Source organism: Lacerta agilis, chromosome 16, assembly GCF_009819535.1.
Source record: "Lacerta agilis isolate rLacAgi1 chromosome 16, rLacAgi1.pri, whole genome shotgun sequence".
NCBI classification, from domain to species: domain Eukaryota; kingdom Metazoa; phylum Chordata; class Lepidosauria; order Squamata; family Lacertidae; genus Lacerta; species Lacerta agilis.
Genome location: NC_046327.1, coordinates 8124619 through 8142351, shown reverse-complemented (window position 1 = coordinate 8142351; position 17733 = coordinate 8124619). Strand labels below are relative to the sequence as shown.

Here is a 17733-nt window from a genome sequence, read left to right as displayed (position 1 = left end):
CATAGGCTGGTGCAGTTCAAGTACTTGAGCTTGTTAATTAATGGCAGAACTGTGACTGGCGGCAGCTTTGAGGGACAAGGAAGAACTGGGAGCAGATGCTGGATGAAGAGAGTGAGGAGGGTGGGCTTTTGCTTATTTGTCCTGGCACCAGTGGCGGAGGAAGGGGGTGCGGTAAGGGCAGCCCACCCCATGTGTCACCACTGAGGGGGGTGACAAAATGGCGTGCAGCACTCACCGCGGGACCTGCAGCGCACCCGAGACACGTGTCTCTGCTGGGAGAGACGCGGTGGCTCCGGCGCATGCAGCCTCCGTGCTGCCCAAACGGTCCACCCGCCCCCCAGCTGTAGGGCGGCTGAGTGGGAGGAGGCAGGCAGACTCCCGAGGCTCCGCACCCAAGCGGCTTCCTCCGCCACTGCCTGGCACATTTCACTGTGCAAGCCTGTGCATGTCTACTCATAAGCAAGTCCTCTCGTTTTCAAGGGGGGCTAACTCCCCGGTAAATGCTCAACCTTCAATAGCTTTTTTCATGTATAACATTTCCCCTATTTGGGGGGACTTCAAATTAAGAAAATGGGGGGAGGGTGGCCCATAGCTGTTGAGCTTTTTTAAGGGGGGGGTGAAGGAAATCGCTCACCCAATGAACTACGCTGCCACTCGCATGCGTCGCTAAAGCCACTTATCGTGCGTCCCCTCACCGCCAGAAGCCGGCAATAGCCCACCCTATTGCCGCAGTGACACCCAATCATCAACAGCCACCGATAACATGCCGACAAGCCGCTGAGAATCTCAGGCTCGCGACACAAACCTATCACAAGTCCAGCCCCCAATGCACTATCCGTGTATAAGACGACCCCCAATTTTTAACATTGTTTTTTAATTTTTTAAAAAACCCTGCTCTTATACATGGAAAAGTACAGCAAGTGTGATTTTTTCAACCTCCTTGGAAGATAAGAGTGGCATAGAAATCTAAACAAACGAATTGTCTTATTCCCCCCCCCCCCCCTTTTGCAGGAAAAATGCCACCAGTATTGGCCAGCAGAGCGCTCAGCCAGGTATCAGTACTTTGTGGTGGATCCCATGGCAGAGTACAACATGCCGCAGTACATCCTAAGGGAGTTCAAGGTCACAGATGCCAGGGTAAGTTCAACAGAACTAGGTCCAGTTGCCTGATACTTCAGTGTGATACACCTTTGCATCTCCCACCCTTCCAGCCACATGCCAGCGCTTAGGTGGACTCGTAATCTGGTGAACCGGGTTCGCGTCCCCGCTCCTCCACATGCAGCTGCTGGGTGACCTTAGGCTAGTCACACATCTCTCTGAAGTCTCTCAGCCCCACTCACCTCACAGAGTGTTTGCTGTGGGGGAGGAAGGGAAAGGAGATTGTTAGCCGCTTTGAGACTCCTTTTGTTGTTGTTTACCGTAGTTGTCTTAGTCATGTTCGACTCTCCATGACCCCATGAACCAGAGCACGCCTTGGAAACGCTCACTTTCTTCTCAAAGCTTCTCCTTTTTTATGTCCATGGAGTTTTCTTGGCAAAATACTGGAGTGGTTTGCCAGTTCCTTCTCCAGGTGGATCACATTTAGTCTAAACTCTCGGCTATGTCCTGTCTGTCTTGGGTGGCCCTGCACGGCATAGCTCATAGCTTCTTGGAGTTATCCAAGCTCCTTCGCCAGGACAAGGCAGTGATCCATGAAGGGGTGAGTCTCCTTAGGGTAGTGATAAAGCGGGATATAAAATCCAAACTCCTCCTCCTCCTCCTCCTCCTCCTCCTCCTCTTCTTCTTCTTCTTCTTCTTCTTCTTCTGGTTGTTTTCAACATCATACTAACTTACTATAACCACTCAGACATCACAAGGCATTTTGCTTGCACAACGTAACTTTCCCTCCTCCCCCTCTGTGTCCCCCAATTTATTCTAGGGTTTTCTCCACACCCACACCCTGAGCAGTTTTTAGGGGGAGGGGGACAGAGGAAGGAGAAGGGTAAAGTCCAATTGAGCTAACAGTAATCCTTGCACTGAAAGGACAGTTTGCTTGCATACTGCCCTTGGTTTCCTGATGTACCCAGCAACCAAACTGTGCCTTGGTCCGAGACCTGCTAGCTTCCCATGGGAACAGAGGCCTCCTTGTTGTATTTTCCATCTATATCAGGCTTCCTCAACCTTGGCCCTCCAGATGTTTTTGGCCTACAACTCCCATGGTCCCTAGATAGCAGGACAAGTGTTCAGGGATGATGGGAATTGTAGTCTCAAAACAATTGGAGGGCCGAGGTTGAGGAAGCCTAATCTATATCGACCTTGGTAATTCTATTTTCAAGCCAACAGTGGATCCCAAATAACTGTGTATCTCTTGGTAATGAAAGTTTCATAATAATAATAATAAGAAGAAGAAGAAGAAGAAGAAGAAGAAGAAGAAGAAGAAGAAGAAGAAGAAGAAGAATTTTTTATTTATACCCCGCCCTTCCCAGCCAAAAACCGGGCTCAGGGCGGCTAACACTAATACAATCACAGCAAAAAACATAAAAACAATCAATTTAAAATACAGATTAAAATACAAAATTAAAAATTAAAACTGCAGTCTCACTTTCATAAGTGAATAAGTATTTCATTTTGTGCAAAAAGGGGAGGGGGGGCAGATCTGGATGGTTATGTATACCCCATTTAAAACACATTTTTTTCTGCCAAAGAATCCTAGGAACTGTAGTTTACCCTTCACAGAGCTCCAATTCCCAACACCTTAACTAATTTAAGTTACAGACATAAATTACCGGTTCTATTGATTTGAGTGGATCTATTTTAAGTATGACTAAGTCTGGATCCAACCAATGATTTTTTGTAATGGAGCACAGTTAACTGATCAGAAGACCAAAATGCTATTCACCTTTTCCCTTACTCAATCCGTCGTCTCCCAATACTTTTTAAAGGAATTGTCTCCACTTAAGTCTTTAAAGATGTTGTTGTTTTGGAACAGCCCTTTAGGTTTTGTGAGCTGGAAGGTTAATGTGGTGTGATTTAAAAACTGCAGAGCAAATGGCATTCTTAAGGGAGGCTTGACAAGATTTACACATTATAATTTGATTCCTGGCATAGCTTATTCCTCGGCGTTCTAATCTGTCTGCAGAGAAGAGCTACACGGCCGTGACCCTGACGGGCTAATTTTCATTTTGCATTCCTTATCTGAACAGCTGAGTCGGAGGTTCGGTGCTGATATAAGATTAACTGTATATAAACATTTTTATAGGCCTGGCTCAAGCCATTTTCAAGCTGTGATTTGTAACACTTCACACTCAATGGCAGGATAAACCCCCTACTCGTCTCCATTTTTGGAAGCCCTGTAGCAATAACGTTGATTAGAGAAACCTAACAGACTGTTGCGCGTACAAGGGGCAAAATGTCTCTCCGTTAAAAACTCTAGCTCAGCTTCCTAAAACTCTGAGCCTTCCCTCAGCTCAAAAGGATTGCTGCTTTTTGCTGCTGCTATTGAAAAGTTCTCCTACCCACCTAGCAGTTCGAAAGCATGTCAAAATGTAAGCAGATAAATAGGTACCGCTCCAGCGGGAAGGTAAATTGTGTTTCCGTGCGCTGCTCTGGTTCGCCAGAAGTGGCTTAGTCATGCTGGCCACATGATCCGGAAGCTGTACTCCTGCTCCCTCGGCCAGTAACGCGAGATGAGCACCGCAACCCCAGTGTCGTCTGCAACTGGACCTAATGGTCAGGGGTCCCTTTACCTTTACCTTTACCGTGGTACCCCGGGTTGCGTACGTAATTGGTTCAGGGTTACAGTTCGTAACCCGAGAAGGACGCAACCCGAACAAAAAGCCCGGAAGTAGCGGTTTGCACATGTGCAAACTGCGCAGAACGCCTCTGCGCATCTGCACGTTGTGCGCGCTCCGGGTTGCAGTTCCAGGTTACCAGAGTTTGTAACCCGAAAAGTACCTAACCCAGAGCGTACATAACCCTAGGTACTACTGTATTAAAAAGTTGGCTCAAAGAAGATATACTGTGGGGACGCAGGGAATGCAGCCACATGGGAGAGTTCCTAAACCCAGCTGTTAAATCATAGGAAACTCGAGTCTGAAAGTGCAAAATCTAATATAGTAGTTGTCATTGCGCTTGCTGTAGCCAGAGTTAGGCTCTTTTGCTTCCAACAGGACAGACTTACGGCTGTCATTCAGGTTGAACCAGTACCATGCCTGCCTTTAACTTCAAATTGCAAAATGCAGCTATCCAGATAGTGGCAGGCACCAGGCAATTACAACACAGTACACCTATATCTACCAGTTACACTAGTTGGTGGTGTATTTTGGTGCTGGCATCGACCTTTAAAGCCCTAAATCATTTTGGACTTGGTTACTTGAAGTTCACCACGACGCAGGATACCGAATCCCTACTCCAACCGCTGGAAATTCTTTTCCATCCCATTCTGGCTTTGGGCAGGGGGTGGGTCCCAGCAGACATTGCCTGAGAAGTTTCAAGCTTGATTCTTTAAAAAAAAATTGTCCTTGACTTGAATTCTGCAGATCGTATATATAAAACAGGAGGTGGCAGCCTATTTGGACCACTGGGAAATTTGGAATTTTGATGAAGCGACACGGGTGCCAGTTAAAACATGGCTGCTATGGTGTTGTGGCATACCACAAAAATGGCTGCCACGTTTAAAAGATAATAAAAAGAGAAGCAACCACAAAATGGAGTGGGCATGTCTCCCATCAATGAGGGGGAAAGACACAAAAATCAGCCACCGCCATGCTCTTGCTCTCGCTCTCTCTCCTCTGTTCAGAACAGAAGGGAGGATAGAGGTCCAGTTCTGGTATCCAATAAAATGTGGACATGTTTTAGGTGGAAATGTGTAATGTAGGAGAGGCCAAACCCATGCAGACAGGAACTGAGCATAAACAGTGTTTCAAACTCCCATTGTTCTACGCGCATTTGGCGACAGGGAATTCCATGAAGACGAGCAGTTTTTGAGCTCTGGGCGCAGTACTGCGCCCAAGATTTCAGATTAAAACTGCAGAGTGGAAGGAAAGGAGGACCTTTTTCTGCCCCCCCCTTACTTCCAGCTACTCTCTGAAAACTGGAGAAGAGACCTTCTTAAAAATATTAGGGAGGTGGGCAGGGGAAGGTCTAGACCAGTGTTTTTCAACCACTGTTCCGCGGCACACTAGTGTGCCACGAGATGTTGCCTGGTGTGCCGTGGGAAAAATTGAAAAATTACTTTATGTATAGTCAATATAGGCACAGTTAAATTTTTTAACATTTTCTAATGGTGGTGTGCCTCATGATTTTTTTCATGAAACAAGTGTGCCTTTGCCCAAAAAAGGTTGAAAAACACTGGTCTAGACCATGTGAAAAATGAACATGATATTTTAGCTGCAGTTCATTCATTTTCAGCTTTATATTCTTGTTACCAAAAAAAAAAGCGCACCTAGACATGCCATTGTTGCACCCATAACCTAGGTTTAAGGTGCCATTTATCTCCTAGCTTTGATATCTCGGTTTCTAACACTGAGTATGAAGAGGAAACAGACATTTGTGTACTGTGGATCCCTGAAGGGTTATTTACTGAGCTCTTTTGCAGTTGCTATAGGAGTTACTGGTGAAAGTAATAATAATAATAATAATAATAATAATAATAATAATAATAATAATTTATTTGTACCCTGCCCATCTGGCTGGGTCTCCCCAGCCACTCTGGGCGGCTTCCATCAAATATTAAAGTACATTTAAAATATCACAGATTAAAAACTTCCCTAAACAGGTGCAATGGCACCTGTGAGCACCACATGACAGTATATGCACAGATCTATAGGGACAAGATGTGCACACCTATAGGAACAGGATTCCCATCTCTCAACTTATAAAAAGGAAAATCAATACTTCTTATTATGGCTGTGTTCACTACTTTTTTGCACACATCAAAAATGGCAGCAACAATGTAATGTTGTGAGCCGTAAACAATAACTGAAGAATCTAGATTGGTGAAAGTAGCTCTGTGTTATTCCCACCTTCCAGTATGAATTACAGTGTGAAGTGTCACATAATTACTTCCCGCTTTCTGCTTTGCACTTGCATCCTGTGTTAACGATCAGGGTCGACAAAAGGGGGCTGTTGCACACAGCACTTCTGTAGCAATGATATCTGTGAGAAACACTTTCTATACTGTGCAGAACTGTTTTCAAAGGCATCTGATTTTATCTATGGAGAGATAGAAACCCAGATGGTCACCTAGTTCTTAGATTGAGAATGGACTCAATTAACTGTTTTAATCAGACAGCTGCCCAAAGGTGTGTGTTTGCGTGCAATGAAAATAGCAATATTTCGTTGTTGCTTTGCCTTCCAGCGAAGACGTAACTAAAAAGCCTGAACTACTTCGTAGCTGCAGAGGATACAATCCAAAGGTGTTAATAGATTCTTGGCATTCCTTTAGTGACTGCCATAAATGAGCAACTCGTTAAATTTCAGGACAGACTGTTCGTCATGCCAGTAGTGTAGGAGCAGAGTCGATTTCTAGGCAGTTTTGGGGCAGTCTTTTTGGTGTCAGCCTTAAATAATATGTAAGTTATTAAAGCAAGATAGAAATGTCTTTTATAGATATTTGTTCTGGCCTTTCATGACATGCAGTGCTGGGATTTCTCAAAAGCCAGTAGGCACTAAGTTATTAACCCAAAATACCTTGAGAAGAGAGACATATCCCATAGATCTTTTTAGCTGACAAATATTAGTACACCGTGACGCTAAGCGTTTGTGCTGGCACAGTTGCTTGCAGTGAAAGTGTGACGTTAGAATGGGATTGCGATTTGTGAAGTAACTTGCTGGCATTGCAGGTTTCACAAGCTTTGCTTCACGTCCGCTTCAAGTAAATTGCTGGCATTTCCTCTTAAGTAAAAGGCACTTTTAACGAAGCAAAAGCGCTCCTTGGTTCAAGACCATCTCAGCAGAATGCTACAAACTGAATAATGGCTCCGGTGTCTTTTGACAATTATCCACATGACTGTAGTACTTAGCCACCGAGTGCTTTAATCAGGCAAAAGAGAAGTCTCTGCTATTTAAAATATTTAAGATGAACAAGATGAGTTATAGGTCTGCGTCAAGCCTATAATTTTTCATTGGGCTTTGCTGATTTCCAGTGATTGTAAACGCCGCCTCCTCCTGCAGACATCATTGCTGAAGGATGTACCTGTGGAATTTGACGGAAAATGAAAGCCTACTCGAGGAATAGCATCAACTAAGTTATCATTTTGTTTGGGTTTATTATTTTAAGCAACCTATATTCACCTCTATGTCAAGGCAATCATAGCTGAATGCTTTGGTTGGTGTGTAATTATTCCCCACCCCCCACCCCCCTTGCCCTCAGCTTCCAAGCTGCTGTATCGGAATTCCCATAATCATTGAGGTTATTCATTGGTTTCATTCTGCAAAAAAAGGTGCCGTTTTAAGAGATTGGCATCTGGCAATAGCTTCCCGTCTCCTCCTCCTCCTCCTCCCCTGTACAGTTATAGCTCACAGGCAGAGTGACATGGCATCTGCTGTGTTTCTCTTACCATGGCGGGAAAGCAGAGACGTTCAGGAAGTCTGAGGTATCCGGGAGGCATGAAGGTTAACAGCAATAGCTCAATTTGTGTCACTTCTATTAAATGTCGCAGCTTACACAGATTGACAACGTGCGAAAACGAGGAAGCGCAGCAATTGTGATCAGATCCTTCGGTGATGTGCCGCATTGTGCTCTGCGCATACTTAAGCCAGCAATGTCAAACGAGACACTAAACACAAAAAATAGGCAGTCTGAATCCGGCACTGAGGCCTGTTTTGTGCTGCATGCAAAATAGTTTATTCTCTTTATTTTCTATAATTTTTATTATAAATTTTCTGTTTTACATTTTAGAATATTCATTTAAACAAACTTAAAATATCAATGATTTCCCTTCTTCTCTTCCCATGGCTCATTTTGCATAAAACAAATCCCAGCATATTTTACATAAACTAAACCATTCAGCATTCCGTTATTACGTCCGTCAAAACTTATTTACACCATATAATTTATCTGAATGCTGCCAACTACGAATTTAACAGTTTAATGGCACAAGGGGGGGGGAACTGTTCCTGTGCCTGGCTGTTTTTGTGTATAAAGTCCTGTAGCGACGAACAGATGGAAGTAAATCAAACAGATGATGACCGGGATGCAAAGGATCTGCGGCAATTCCCTCTGCTCTCTTCCTAACTCAGGTAGCATAGAGTGTCTCTATTGAAGGCAAGCTAGCACCAATTACCCTTTCTGCAATTCTTACTGCTCGTTGGAGCCTTTTCTTGTCCATCTTGGAGGCTGTGCCGTACCAAGCAGTAATAGAATTACAGAGAACAATTTCAAAGGGAAAGTCCCACTTAACTGGCTCACAGTTTCCTTGTCCCTTAAAGACTCTGTTTTTCCAGGATTTAAATGTCAGAGAAGATCCTTTCCAATGCAGGGAGCAATTTGAGCATCACTGTGGTCAATGAAATTGAATTCTTATGTCAGTGTGGTTTTACCAACTGTAAAACGACAAGAGAAACACATGCCTTGTCAGCATTGTCTCAGAAGTGTCTTCACTCCTTTTGCTCATTGTGGGTTATTTTTCCCTTTGCTAGTCCCCCCCCCCTCAAAAAACAACCTTGTTTTCTGCCTTACTGTGCTGCATATCCTATGTGTGTATATTTCATTCAAGGACGGCCAGTCTCGGACGGTGAGGCAGTTCCAGTTCACCGATTGGCCTGAGCAAGGAGTGCCAAAGTCAGGAGAAGGGTTTATTGATTTCATAGGCCAAGTTCATAAAACAAAAGAGCAGTTTGGGCAAGATGGGCCAATCTCGGTTCACTGTAGGTAAGTAATAACCACCGTCAAGATACCATTGATGAGATGAAAACTGATGAAACGGCTTGACAGAATGTTAATTTGGGGGCGGGGAGCAAATGAGAGTGGAAGTTGTATAGTGCTGTGATCCAGGAGGTCCTTAGTTCAAATCTCACCATGTTCTCCTATCTGTTTCAGGAAGTTGTTAATGTTTGATGTTTTTATTGTTTTTAATATTCTATTGGGAGCCGCCCAGAGTGGCTGGGGAAACTGAGCCAGATAGGCAGGGTATGTATGTATGTATGTATGTATGTATGAATAAATATCATCATCAAAAATAGGGGGCGATAATCATACTGACCTGCTTTTCATAATAGGATTTCCGCCTCCTGCAATAAAAGCCATCCCAGAGATTTTTATGTATACTAAATGCTTTCCTAGATTGTACAAGAGAAATGAAGTAGAAGGAGCATCCATTTCTCAATTTATCACCATGTGTTTCAGTCATTACAAGCTACTTTCATTCGCCATCATTACAATTTTCTACAGCAAGCCAGGCCATTCCCCCAATCTGGCAGCCAGGAAGGGCTGTTTCTCTGTGGCATAAACTTGCGGTCTGCAAACAATAACACCAATATTTTAACCGATACAAGAAAAGGTGCCCTTGCCAGATGATCCCAATCCTTATTGCCTTGATTCTTTGGACTTTGCCATATCCATGAAAATAATTTTCTCCCGCTATTGCAATTGGACTAACAAGCTTGCTTTTTTTGTTTGTTGGAAAAAACACGTTTGGAACAAACATTTATAAGTGTTGTGGTTTCTATTTATAATGGCCATTCTGTATATGGTTAAAAAACTAAGAATCCCTTCAAATCATTCCACAGTATCCAACACTTCACTTCCAAATCCATTTCAGCTTGTCAAATAATGATCACCTTGCAATCTACAGTTGCCGTGTAAAGATATTTATGGAGCGTCAAAGGTCTGTGTGCATATGACATACTGTTTCTGCAGCTCAGCAGTCAGCCAAATTATTCACTTTCCTTTTTTCCTTCTTCAGTGCCGGTGTTGGAAGGACCGGAGTGTTCATAACCCTGAGCATTGTGTTGGAAAGAATGAGATACGAAGGTGTTGTAGATATCTTCCAGACTGTCAAAATGTTAAGGACACAACGGCCAGCCATGGTACAGACAGAGGTAAGAATAACTTGTCATTCTTCCACTTATTATACACACACACACACACACACACACACACACACACAGTGGTACCTTGGTTTAAGAACAGCTTAGTTTATGAACAACTTGGATTAAGAACACTGCAAACCCAGAAGTAGATGTTTTGGTTTGTGAACTTTGCCTTGGAAGCAGAACATGTTCCGATTCCTGTTGAGTCTGTTCCATTTGTAAATTGAGTCCCTCGCTGCTTTGGGTTTCGCTGCCTTGGTTTAAGAACAGACTTCCGGAACTGATTAAGTTCGTAAACCAAGGTACCACTGTATAGGGGGGCTGGGATAGCTCAAGGTTTTGTGTTTGTCTTTAGTAGGAATTTATTGGATATTCAAAATAAAAGTACACAAAATACAAACGCTACACAAACTACACAAAATACACACAAACAAAACAATTAGTTCCTCATCCTTATCTTCTTTATAATCCTAAACTTGGGACTTCCTCGCATCCTTTCTTTTGCGTTTATTTCTAATCTTCTTTAGTAACTTTGTAACATTGTAAAATCTACTTTCTGACATCTAATCTTAATCTTATAATTATAATCAATATATCTTAAACCTTAAATCTTATTCTTATCAACATATCTCAAATCTATAATCTTATTTTTATCAAATAAAACATCGAATTACACCTCTCAACCTCTTTTATCCTCTCTTCACTTAACTTTGTTATGCTGTGGCCTATATTTCTTCTGGTTCCAATTTCAAATATATAAAAAACAACACATTTTAACAAGTACAATATTTCTTCCATTCTCATAGTCCGTTTTCCCTCTGGTGTCGGAGTACCATGGTCAGCCTTTCATTCCCTAATAATTCATACTTTACCCCACCCCTCTCCTGTCCATCATCACCCTTCCCTTTGTCTTTCCCATCCCCCACTGGTCTCTCCCCCCCCCCAACATTCCACCAGTCCAGGTTCTCAAGGTTGTGTGTTTGAGCCCCACCTTGGGCAAAAGATTTCCTGCGTTGCAAGGGGTTGGACTAGATGGCCCTCATGGTCCTTTCCAACTCTACAGTTCTAAGATTCTATGACACACACACACACACATTGGTAGCTATAGAATAAGTGAAATAATGAGAAATGGTCAAAACTATGTTTCATTTCTTTGTTTGTTGTTGGCTGCATTTCACTGTCCCTTAATTTTTTATTGAACTGAATGTTTTTTTGTGGCAGAGTGAAGCCTTGCCACAAATGGGGGGGGGGCATCAGGCAAGAAGTACAGTGGGGAGAAAGATGTGTTATACCTTGTAGAATACTCTCCCCAGGAAGGCTTACCTGGTCCCGTCATTACATATATTCAGGTGCTAGGCAAAAATATTCCTTTTAACCAAGCCGTTGGTTATAACTACCCAGGATGTGTTTTTCATGGATGAGCTGTTTTAATCTAGTAGGAGCTTCCCTCTCCCCCCCCCTTTTTTGCTGGTTTTAATGTATGCATATTTTTGTTTCTTTGTTTTTCTTAACATGTTGTAAGTCACTTTGAGTTGCCATGGCAGAAAAGCCTAATCAATTGAACGAATAATTATTAGTAGGAATGAATTACTTTCCACACAAGCATCTCAAGGAGATGTACAGTAAAAAATAGCAAAACACACACACACACACACACACACACACACACACAAATTGACATCCATTGCAGAGACCCATTCACCCAGCTGGAAATGCATTTGCTTGCAGTCCAGTGACTGGTTGTAGTAGCAGAAGATTGTTGGTTGTTTTTCTGAGTGTGAGAAAGAGAGTTTTTTTAAAAAAATCCTCTTGATATTCTCTTACTGCTCTCCCATAAACCTCCCCATTTATTCAGCCCCTGATAAAAAAAAGCCATTGCCGGCTCCTCTCCCTTTCTCAGCCACAGAAAGAGAGAAAGAATGGAACGGACAATCAAATGTCCTGCCAAGCAGCTATTGCCTTTCTTCAGGAGAACTCATTTGACCCTGGAACTGGAGCTGGAAAAGAGGGAGCGAGAGGAGGAACCTGGAAGACACTCTGAGAGTGTGTGTATATGTTCCTTGGGTTCAGGTCTGGCACTGCAAATAAGATTGCTGGACAGAGCCCCACAAGTATGACCTTGGGTTTGAAGAGGAGTGAAATATACTCGGAGTCAAGTGTGAATTTCATGCTCTTTATTCAGCTTATAGTAGTGAGGAATGCAGTTCCCCCAAAACGTTTGCTTTATATACACTATTTACACAATGGGCCCCAGGTGATTGGCTAATTCCGGGATACTCCTGTATGCCAATCGGAGTGCGGATTCACTTCCACCTGGAGCTGGATTGGGTGGCTCCTGTGGACCAATCAGACTGCTGCAATCTCAATCCTATTGTTCTGGGACCAATCAGACTGCTGCAATCTGAATCCTATTGTTCTGGGACCAGTCAGACTGATGCAATCTCAAGCCTATTGTTCTAGGACCAATCAGACTGCTGCATTTTGGATCCTATTCAACTCAGTACATAACAAGGAGCCTGCCCATTTTGGCAAAGAGGATGGAGGAAGACGGTTGTGGAAAATGATGCACTTTGCAGGGCAGTTGTTAGAAAGAGGGTGGGAAGGAAATCTGGTGAGACCCAATTTTACAGGGCAAAAGCACTGAGATTGGTGCTGTTCGAGGTCTGCGCAGATTAACTGGGAATGCAGACAGCTGCAAACACACAGTAAACTCCAGTGTGGGCGAGCACACAGTGCCAGATTTACATATGAACTAAACAAGCTATAGCTTAGGGCCCCACTCTCTTAGAGGGCCCCCCCCCCAAAAAAAAAATTAAAGGAAAAAAATCAGGATGTACATTTCCAAAATATAAGATAAAAAACAAATAAAATAAAACCTACATACAGCCACAGTGTTTTGTGTTGTGTGGGCTCCTATGATGTAGGTAATGGGCCCCGCCTGCTAGCCTGCTCCCTAAAATATCTCTGGTTTGCTCATTTCTATATATAGGGTGCCTACATTCTGCATGTGCAAATGGCTTTAGATACCTATCAGGTCCATAAATTACCATATAGCATATATTCAACACAAAAAAGTGGCAATTTGTTGTTGACAAAGGAAAGCTGGACATATAAAGGGCCCCATTACCTTCAGTAGCTGAGGGCCTCATCAAACCTAAATCCGGCCCTGGCAAGCACACATGCAGCAATTTGAACACCAGAGAGAAAAGGAGGCGAAGAGGAAGCACGCCACTTCCCAGGGACGAGAGAAGCTCTGACAATGTAGGATGGATGGATTTGGGAGTCTGCGGGCCAGGTGTAAGCACAGGGCGCTGGGTTTTAAACATTGATGAGGACATCGCTCCTAAATCTTTTACTGCAGGCTTGTAGTCCAACACTACAGTTTTAACAACTTTTAAAACAAAGTTATTTAGAGTGGAATTGGGCCATTTCCCCTCTCACTGATCCTAATAACTCAGACAAAACTGAAGAGTAAAATCCATTTATTTTCTATTACTAGTATTATTGCAGATGAAAAATGTCTTTATGTCCCATTAGTTCCTAGAAACAAATACTTACACACACATATAAAATAAAATTTGCAAGTTTGCATTTTGGATGATTTGATGTTCCTTCTCTTAAACTGTTTATTAGTAAAAAAATATATACATTTTTCTTCTTTTGCCTCATTATGGATGTACTTTGACCTTCATATATAAAAACTTGTGAAACAGTTATGTACCACAGCATTCAGCACAGCTCATAGCAAGCATTGGAATAAAGTACACATTTAAGACAGACCTAAGGCCTGATTTGCACATTTTCCAAAGCAACATGGATATAATAACCCCATAGCAAAGCAGTCCTGGTATTACAGTGTGCAAGAAATTACTGCTCCTACTCTTTGAACAAGGCACGGGCAAATTCGGCCCTACAGATGTTTTGGGACTACAACTCCCATCATCCCTAGCTAACAGGACCAGTGGTCAGGGATGATGGGAGTTGTAGTCCCAAAACATCTGGAGGGCCGAGTTTGCCTGTGCCTGCTTTAAACCTTTGTTAGATTTACTGTGGATTTTTATTTTTTGGGAGGAGCTTGCATTTCAAGAATTGCTCTTGGTGCACGAGGAGTCATTGCTCCCCACTTCCATGGGAACGGAAACTGGTACACGGGGTTTCTTCTAAGCACCCAAGTAGCAATAATTGATTTAGGAAACAGTAACAATTTATTAAGTGCACTTATTGCCCTCCCTGCACTAAAATACCCTGGGTGGATTACATAATCATAAAGTAATATAATGCAATAAATAATAATAATAATAATAATAATAATAATAATAATAATAATAATAATAATAATAATATTTATACCCCGCCCTTCCCAGCCAGAAAACCGGGCTCAGGGCGGCTAACATCAATTAAAATCACAGCAAAAAAACCATAAAAACGATCAATTTAAAATAACAGATTAAAATACAAATTTAAAAATTCAATTAAAACTGCAGGTCTCAATTTCAAAATAACCCACCAATAAAAGATGAAGCATAAACAGATTAAACAGAAACCAACCCAAAGGCCAGGTGGAACAGCTCCGTCTTGCAGGCCCTGCGGAAAGATGCCAAATCCCGCAGGGCCCTGGTCTCTTGTGATAGACTGTTCCACCACGTCGGGGCCAATATTGAGATCAAACAACTACAACTACTATTAATATCAAACAACTACAATGACAGCACAACCAGTAAAATCAGTAACTGTAGCGTGAACAGTCACCACATTTCTGAAAGCTTGGGCAAAAAGCTGTGCCTCTGCATATCTTCTGGATATGCCCAAAGTTGGGGCTAGGTGGGCATCTGAAAGCAAGGTATTCCAAAGTCCAGGGTCCACAGAAGATAATGTCATTTCACATGCCGTCAGTCTGTTCTAAAGAAGCCAGAATTACCAAGACCTCCCTGGCAAAGTCATACAGTAAGATACCTGAATCTTTTATTTGCAGGAAACGAAAGGTCTTGAGCTTCCTGGTGTTTTGCTCATTTTCTCTTATTCATACAAGCCACAACAGAAATTGTAGAAATATTATTGCACAGGTACACATGCCAAGGATCCCAGGTTTGGAAAATTAATGAAGATACAAAACAATACTAAGAGGGAAAAGATACAAATGGAATATGAGCACATTATTTAGCATTGTTATATATACAAGTAAATTACTTAACAATATAAGATAATGTAGGTAGAAAAAAATTGGAAGGAGAGGTTCTACAATATGGGACTAAGTTGATAACATGAGACAGATGACAAATGTAATAAAGAAGTATATATCCGTGGAAATAGGTGACAAAAGAAAACAGAAGAAGAACGGGGGGGAGCAGTTCCTTTTTTTTCCTTTTTTTCTTTTTTTTTACAAACTGTATAAGCTATGTATATGATATAAGCATAAGAGTATTTTTTTCATTGATACAAACCTTTGTATACATACATAATTAATAAATGTTGTACATTCTTGTTTAAATTATAATTATGAGAAAACTTAATAAAAATTATGTTGGGGGGGGGGAAGGATCCCAGGTTTGCCAGGGAAGCACAGCTGGTGCCAAACCCTGGTTAAGGTGTAGGTGTTCTGGTTAGTAAATGTGTAGAAGTTACATGAAACCATGGTTAAATGGAGCAAAGAACTTCTCCTAGAAGGGAGAGCAGCACGGCTCACGACCATCTCCAGTTCTGTTAACCATTCAAGGGTAAGAAATTGGCGGTGTTATAACCAGAAAGCAGCAAATGGATTTATCTTAACTTCTCTCTCTCTCTCTCTCTTTCCCCCCTTAAGGATCAATATCAGTTCTGCTACCGCGCCGCACTAGAATACCTGGGCAGCTTTGATCACTATGCAACGTAAAACAGAATCCCTGACCATCCTGGATTTTTAACTGCAGGCCCTTTAAGATCCAGAGAGCCTCTTCTGAGCCATACAGTGTGCTTGAGAAGTACTTCTGAACTCCTAACTAAAGACCAATTAGTGGGAAAATATTAAAAGGAAAACAAACAAACAAACAAACAAAAACTGTTCCGGGTGGACCAACAAATTCACAGTTCAATAAACCTTACCAGAAACATGATAAAAGAATCCAGACTGGTTGAGGCATCTGAAGGATTTCATTTTACAGATACCTCAAGGATTCAGCTTTGGTTGAAGTCAAAGGGGAGAGCAAATTCTGCAAAGAACCATCATCTTGTTCAGGATTGCATGACAGTTAACAACGTGGAATTTGGGAGTCCTGCAATTCAGTGCGAGATGTTTGTCGAAGGGCCAGTAGCTGGCTGCTCTGGAAAAAAAAGACGAACTCTTTGCTTCAGCATCTCCCCTTCCTACCATATTGCTCATAAATAACACTTTGGGGGGGGTGGGAGGGGAAAGGGCGAATGTTTAAAAAGAAAGTCCTTGATTTAGTTTTTTAGTATTGTAAAGATACTGCTGACCTGTGCTTCATTTTTAACTGTGTAAACTTTTTTCCTTTTTTTTTAAACAAAAGTTTATCATTCAATGAAGTGAATTTGGAGAGAAAAAAAGTTGCATAACTGTTCATTTTGTTTTGTTTTGTTTCAGAATTGTAGTTTTTTTAATGCTGTAGAACTGTTACCTGTAATATCTCGCTGTAGAAATGTTAAATAATTTGAAAATTTGCACATTTTTGTGCAGCCCTATATTTATCTCCAGGACCACATTCTCATTTAGATAATTGCTTTTACACTTTGATTTATTATTATTATTATTATTATTATTATTATTATTATTATTATTATTATTAAATATGAAATATAAATCAGTTAATATACATATGGAAGGTTTTGGTTTTTGTTTCTTTTGGAATCAACAGGGAAGCGCAAAGTATAAAGCTGCTATTAAACACACACACACCTTTCTCTTTATATCTATAAATATATGTGTATCTCTTATTATTGTCTCTCTATCAATCTACAATTATGCACGTAGATAGATAGACAGAAATGCATATATCGCATATCAGTTCTTCCATGACTTGGAGTTATTGAAGCAGTGGAGGAAGGGAGGGGAATCCAAAATGCTATATTCAGTCCATACAATAGTGGTGAACATGTCCGCATTTCATTGTTTTGCTTTGAGGGCTTTTGTTTCATTGTCTGTTTTCCAGGGGAAATGAGGAATGCACATCAGTGATACTTGAAACTCAGTCCTAACCCCCCCCCCAAAAAAAAGGAAAAAAAGGATGGAAATCATATGTACACGCATCTCACACATACGAAAACACCTTAGCGTAACACCTTAGTGCAATAAACTAACCATACTAAATATAGGAAGTGTGCATGTGGGAAAAAGGTCAGTGCATATTCCCTTAGGAGGGGAGAATGTTGTAATATAATAGTTGTCGAGATGTTTTAAAAATGTATTCACTTGTATAATTGTCTATAGTATACGGTAGGACATGTGCATTGACGATGTATAATGGGGCAAAGCCAAACTCATGTTGCTCTGTTGAATCGGAACTCTCTTTGTGGCGTACAGCATTAATGGAAAATGCTGGGGTTTTGTTTTTTTAAATTTTAATTTTTACATTTAGAGTGCCTTATATTTGATGCCTATTTTGATAGCATTTCTTCGGGTTTCGTTTCGTCTGTATTTGCATTAGTTGAACTCATATTTCTCTGTGTCACTCTTCCCACCCACCCCCCCTTTCTTCGATTAAAAAGCATTAGCTTTTCAACACATGTACA

The 17733-nt window shown here is 41.7% G+C and overlaps 1 protein-coding gene across 50 annotated transcripts in view; it reads left to right on the top strand.

Moving 5' to 3' along the window:
• The window catches only part of PTPRD (protein tyrosine phosphatase receptor type D), a 794829-nt gene extending 778072 nt beyond the window's left edge, over nt 1–16757 (top strand). For 24 of the 50 annotated variants that reach the window (XM_033173226.1, XM_033173225.1, XM_033173224.1 and 21 more), the window contains 4 exons: nt 1012–1137; nt 8697–8851; nt 9885–10020; nt 15812–16756. In XM_033173226.1, coding sequence (XP_033029117.1) covers nt 1012–1137; nt 8697–8851; nt 9885–10020; nt 15812–15880 — 486 coding nt within the window. In that variant the 3' untranslated portion in view covers nt 15881–16756. Of the gene's footprint in view, nt 1–1011; nt 1138–8696; nt 8852–9884; nt 10021–15811 lie in introns of all 50 variants that reach the window. The other 26 variants (XM_033173240.1, XM_033173242.1, XM_033173219.1 and 23 more) reach the window with 2 other exon arrangements.
• The last annotated feature ends 976 nt before the right edge of the window (nt 16758–17733 follow it).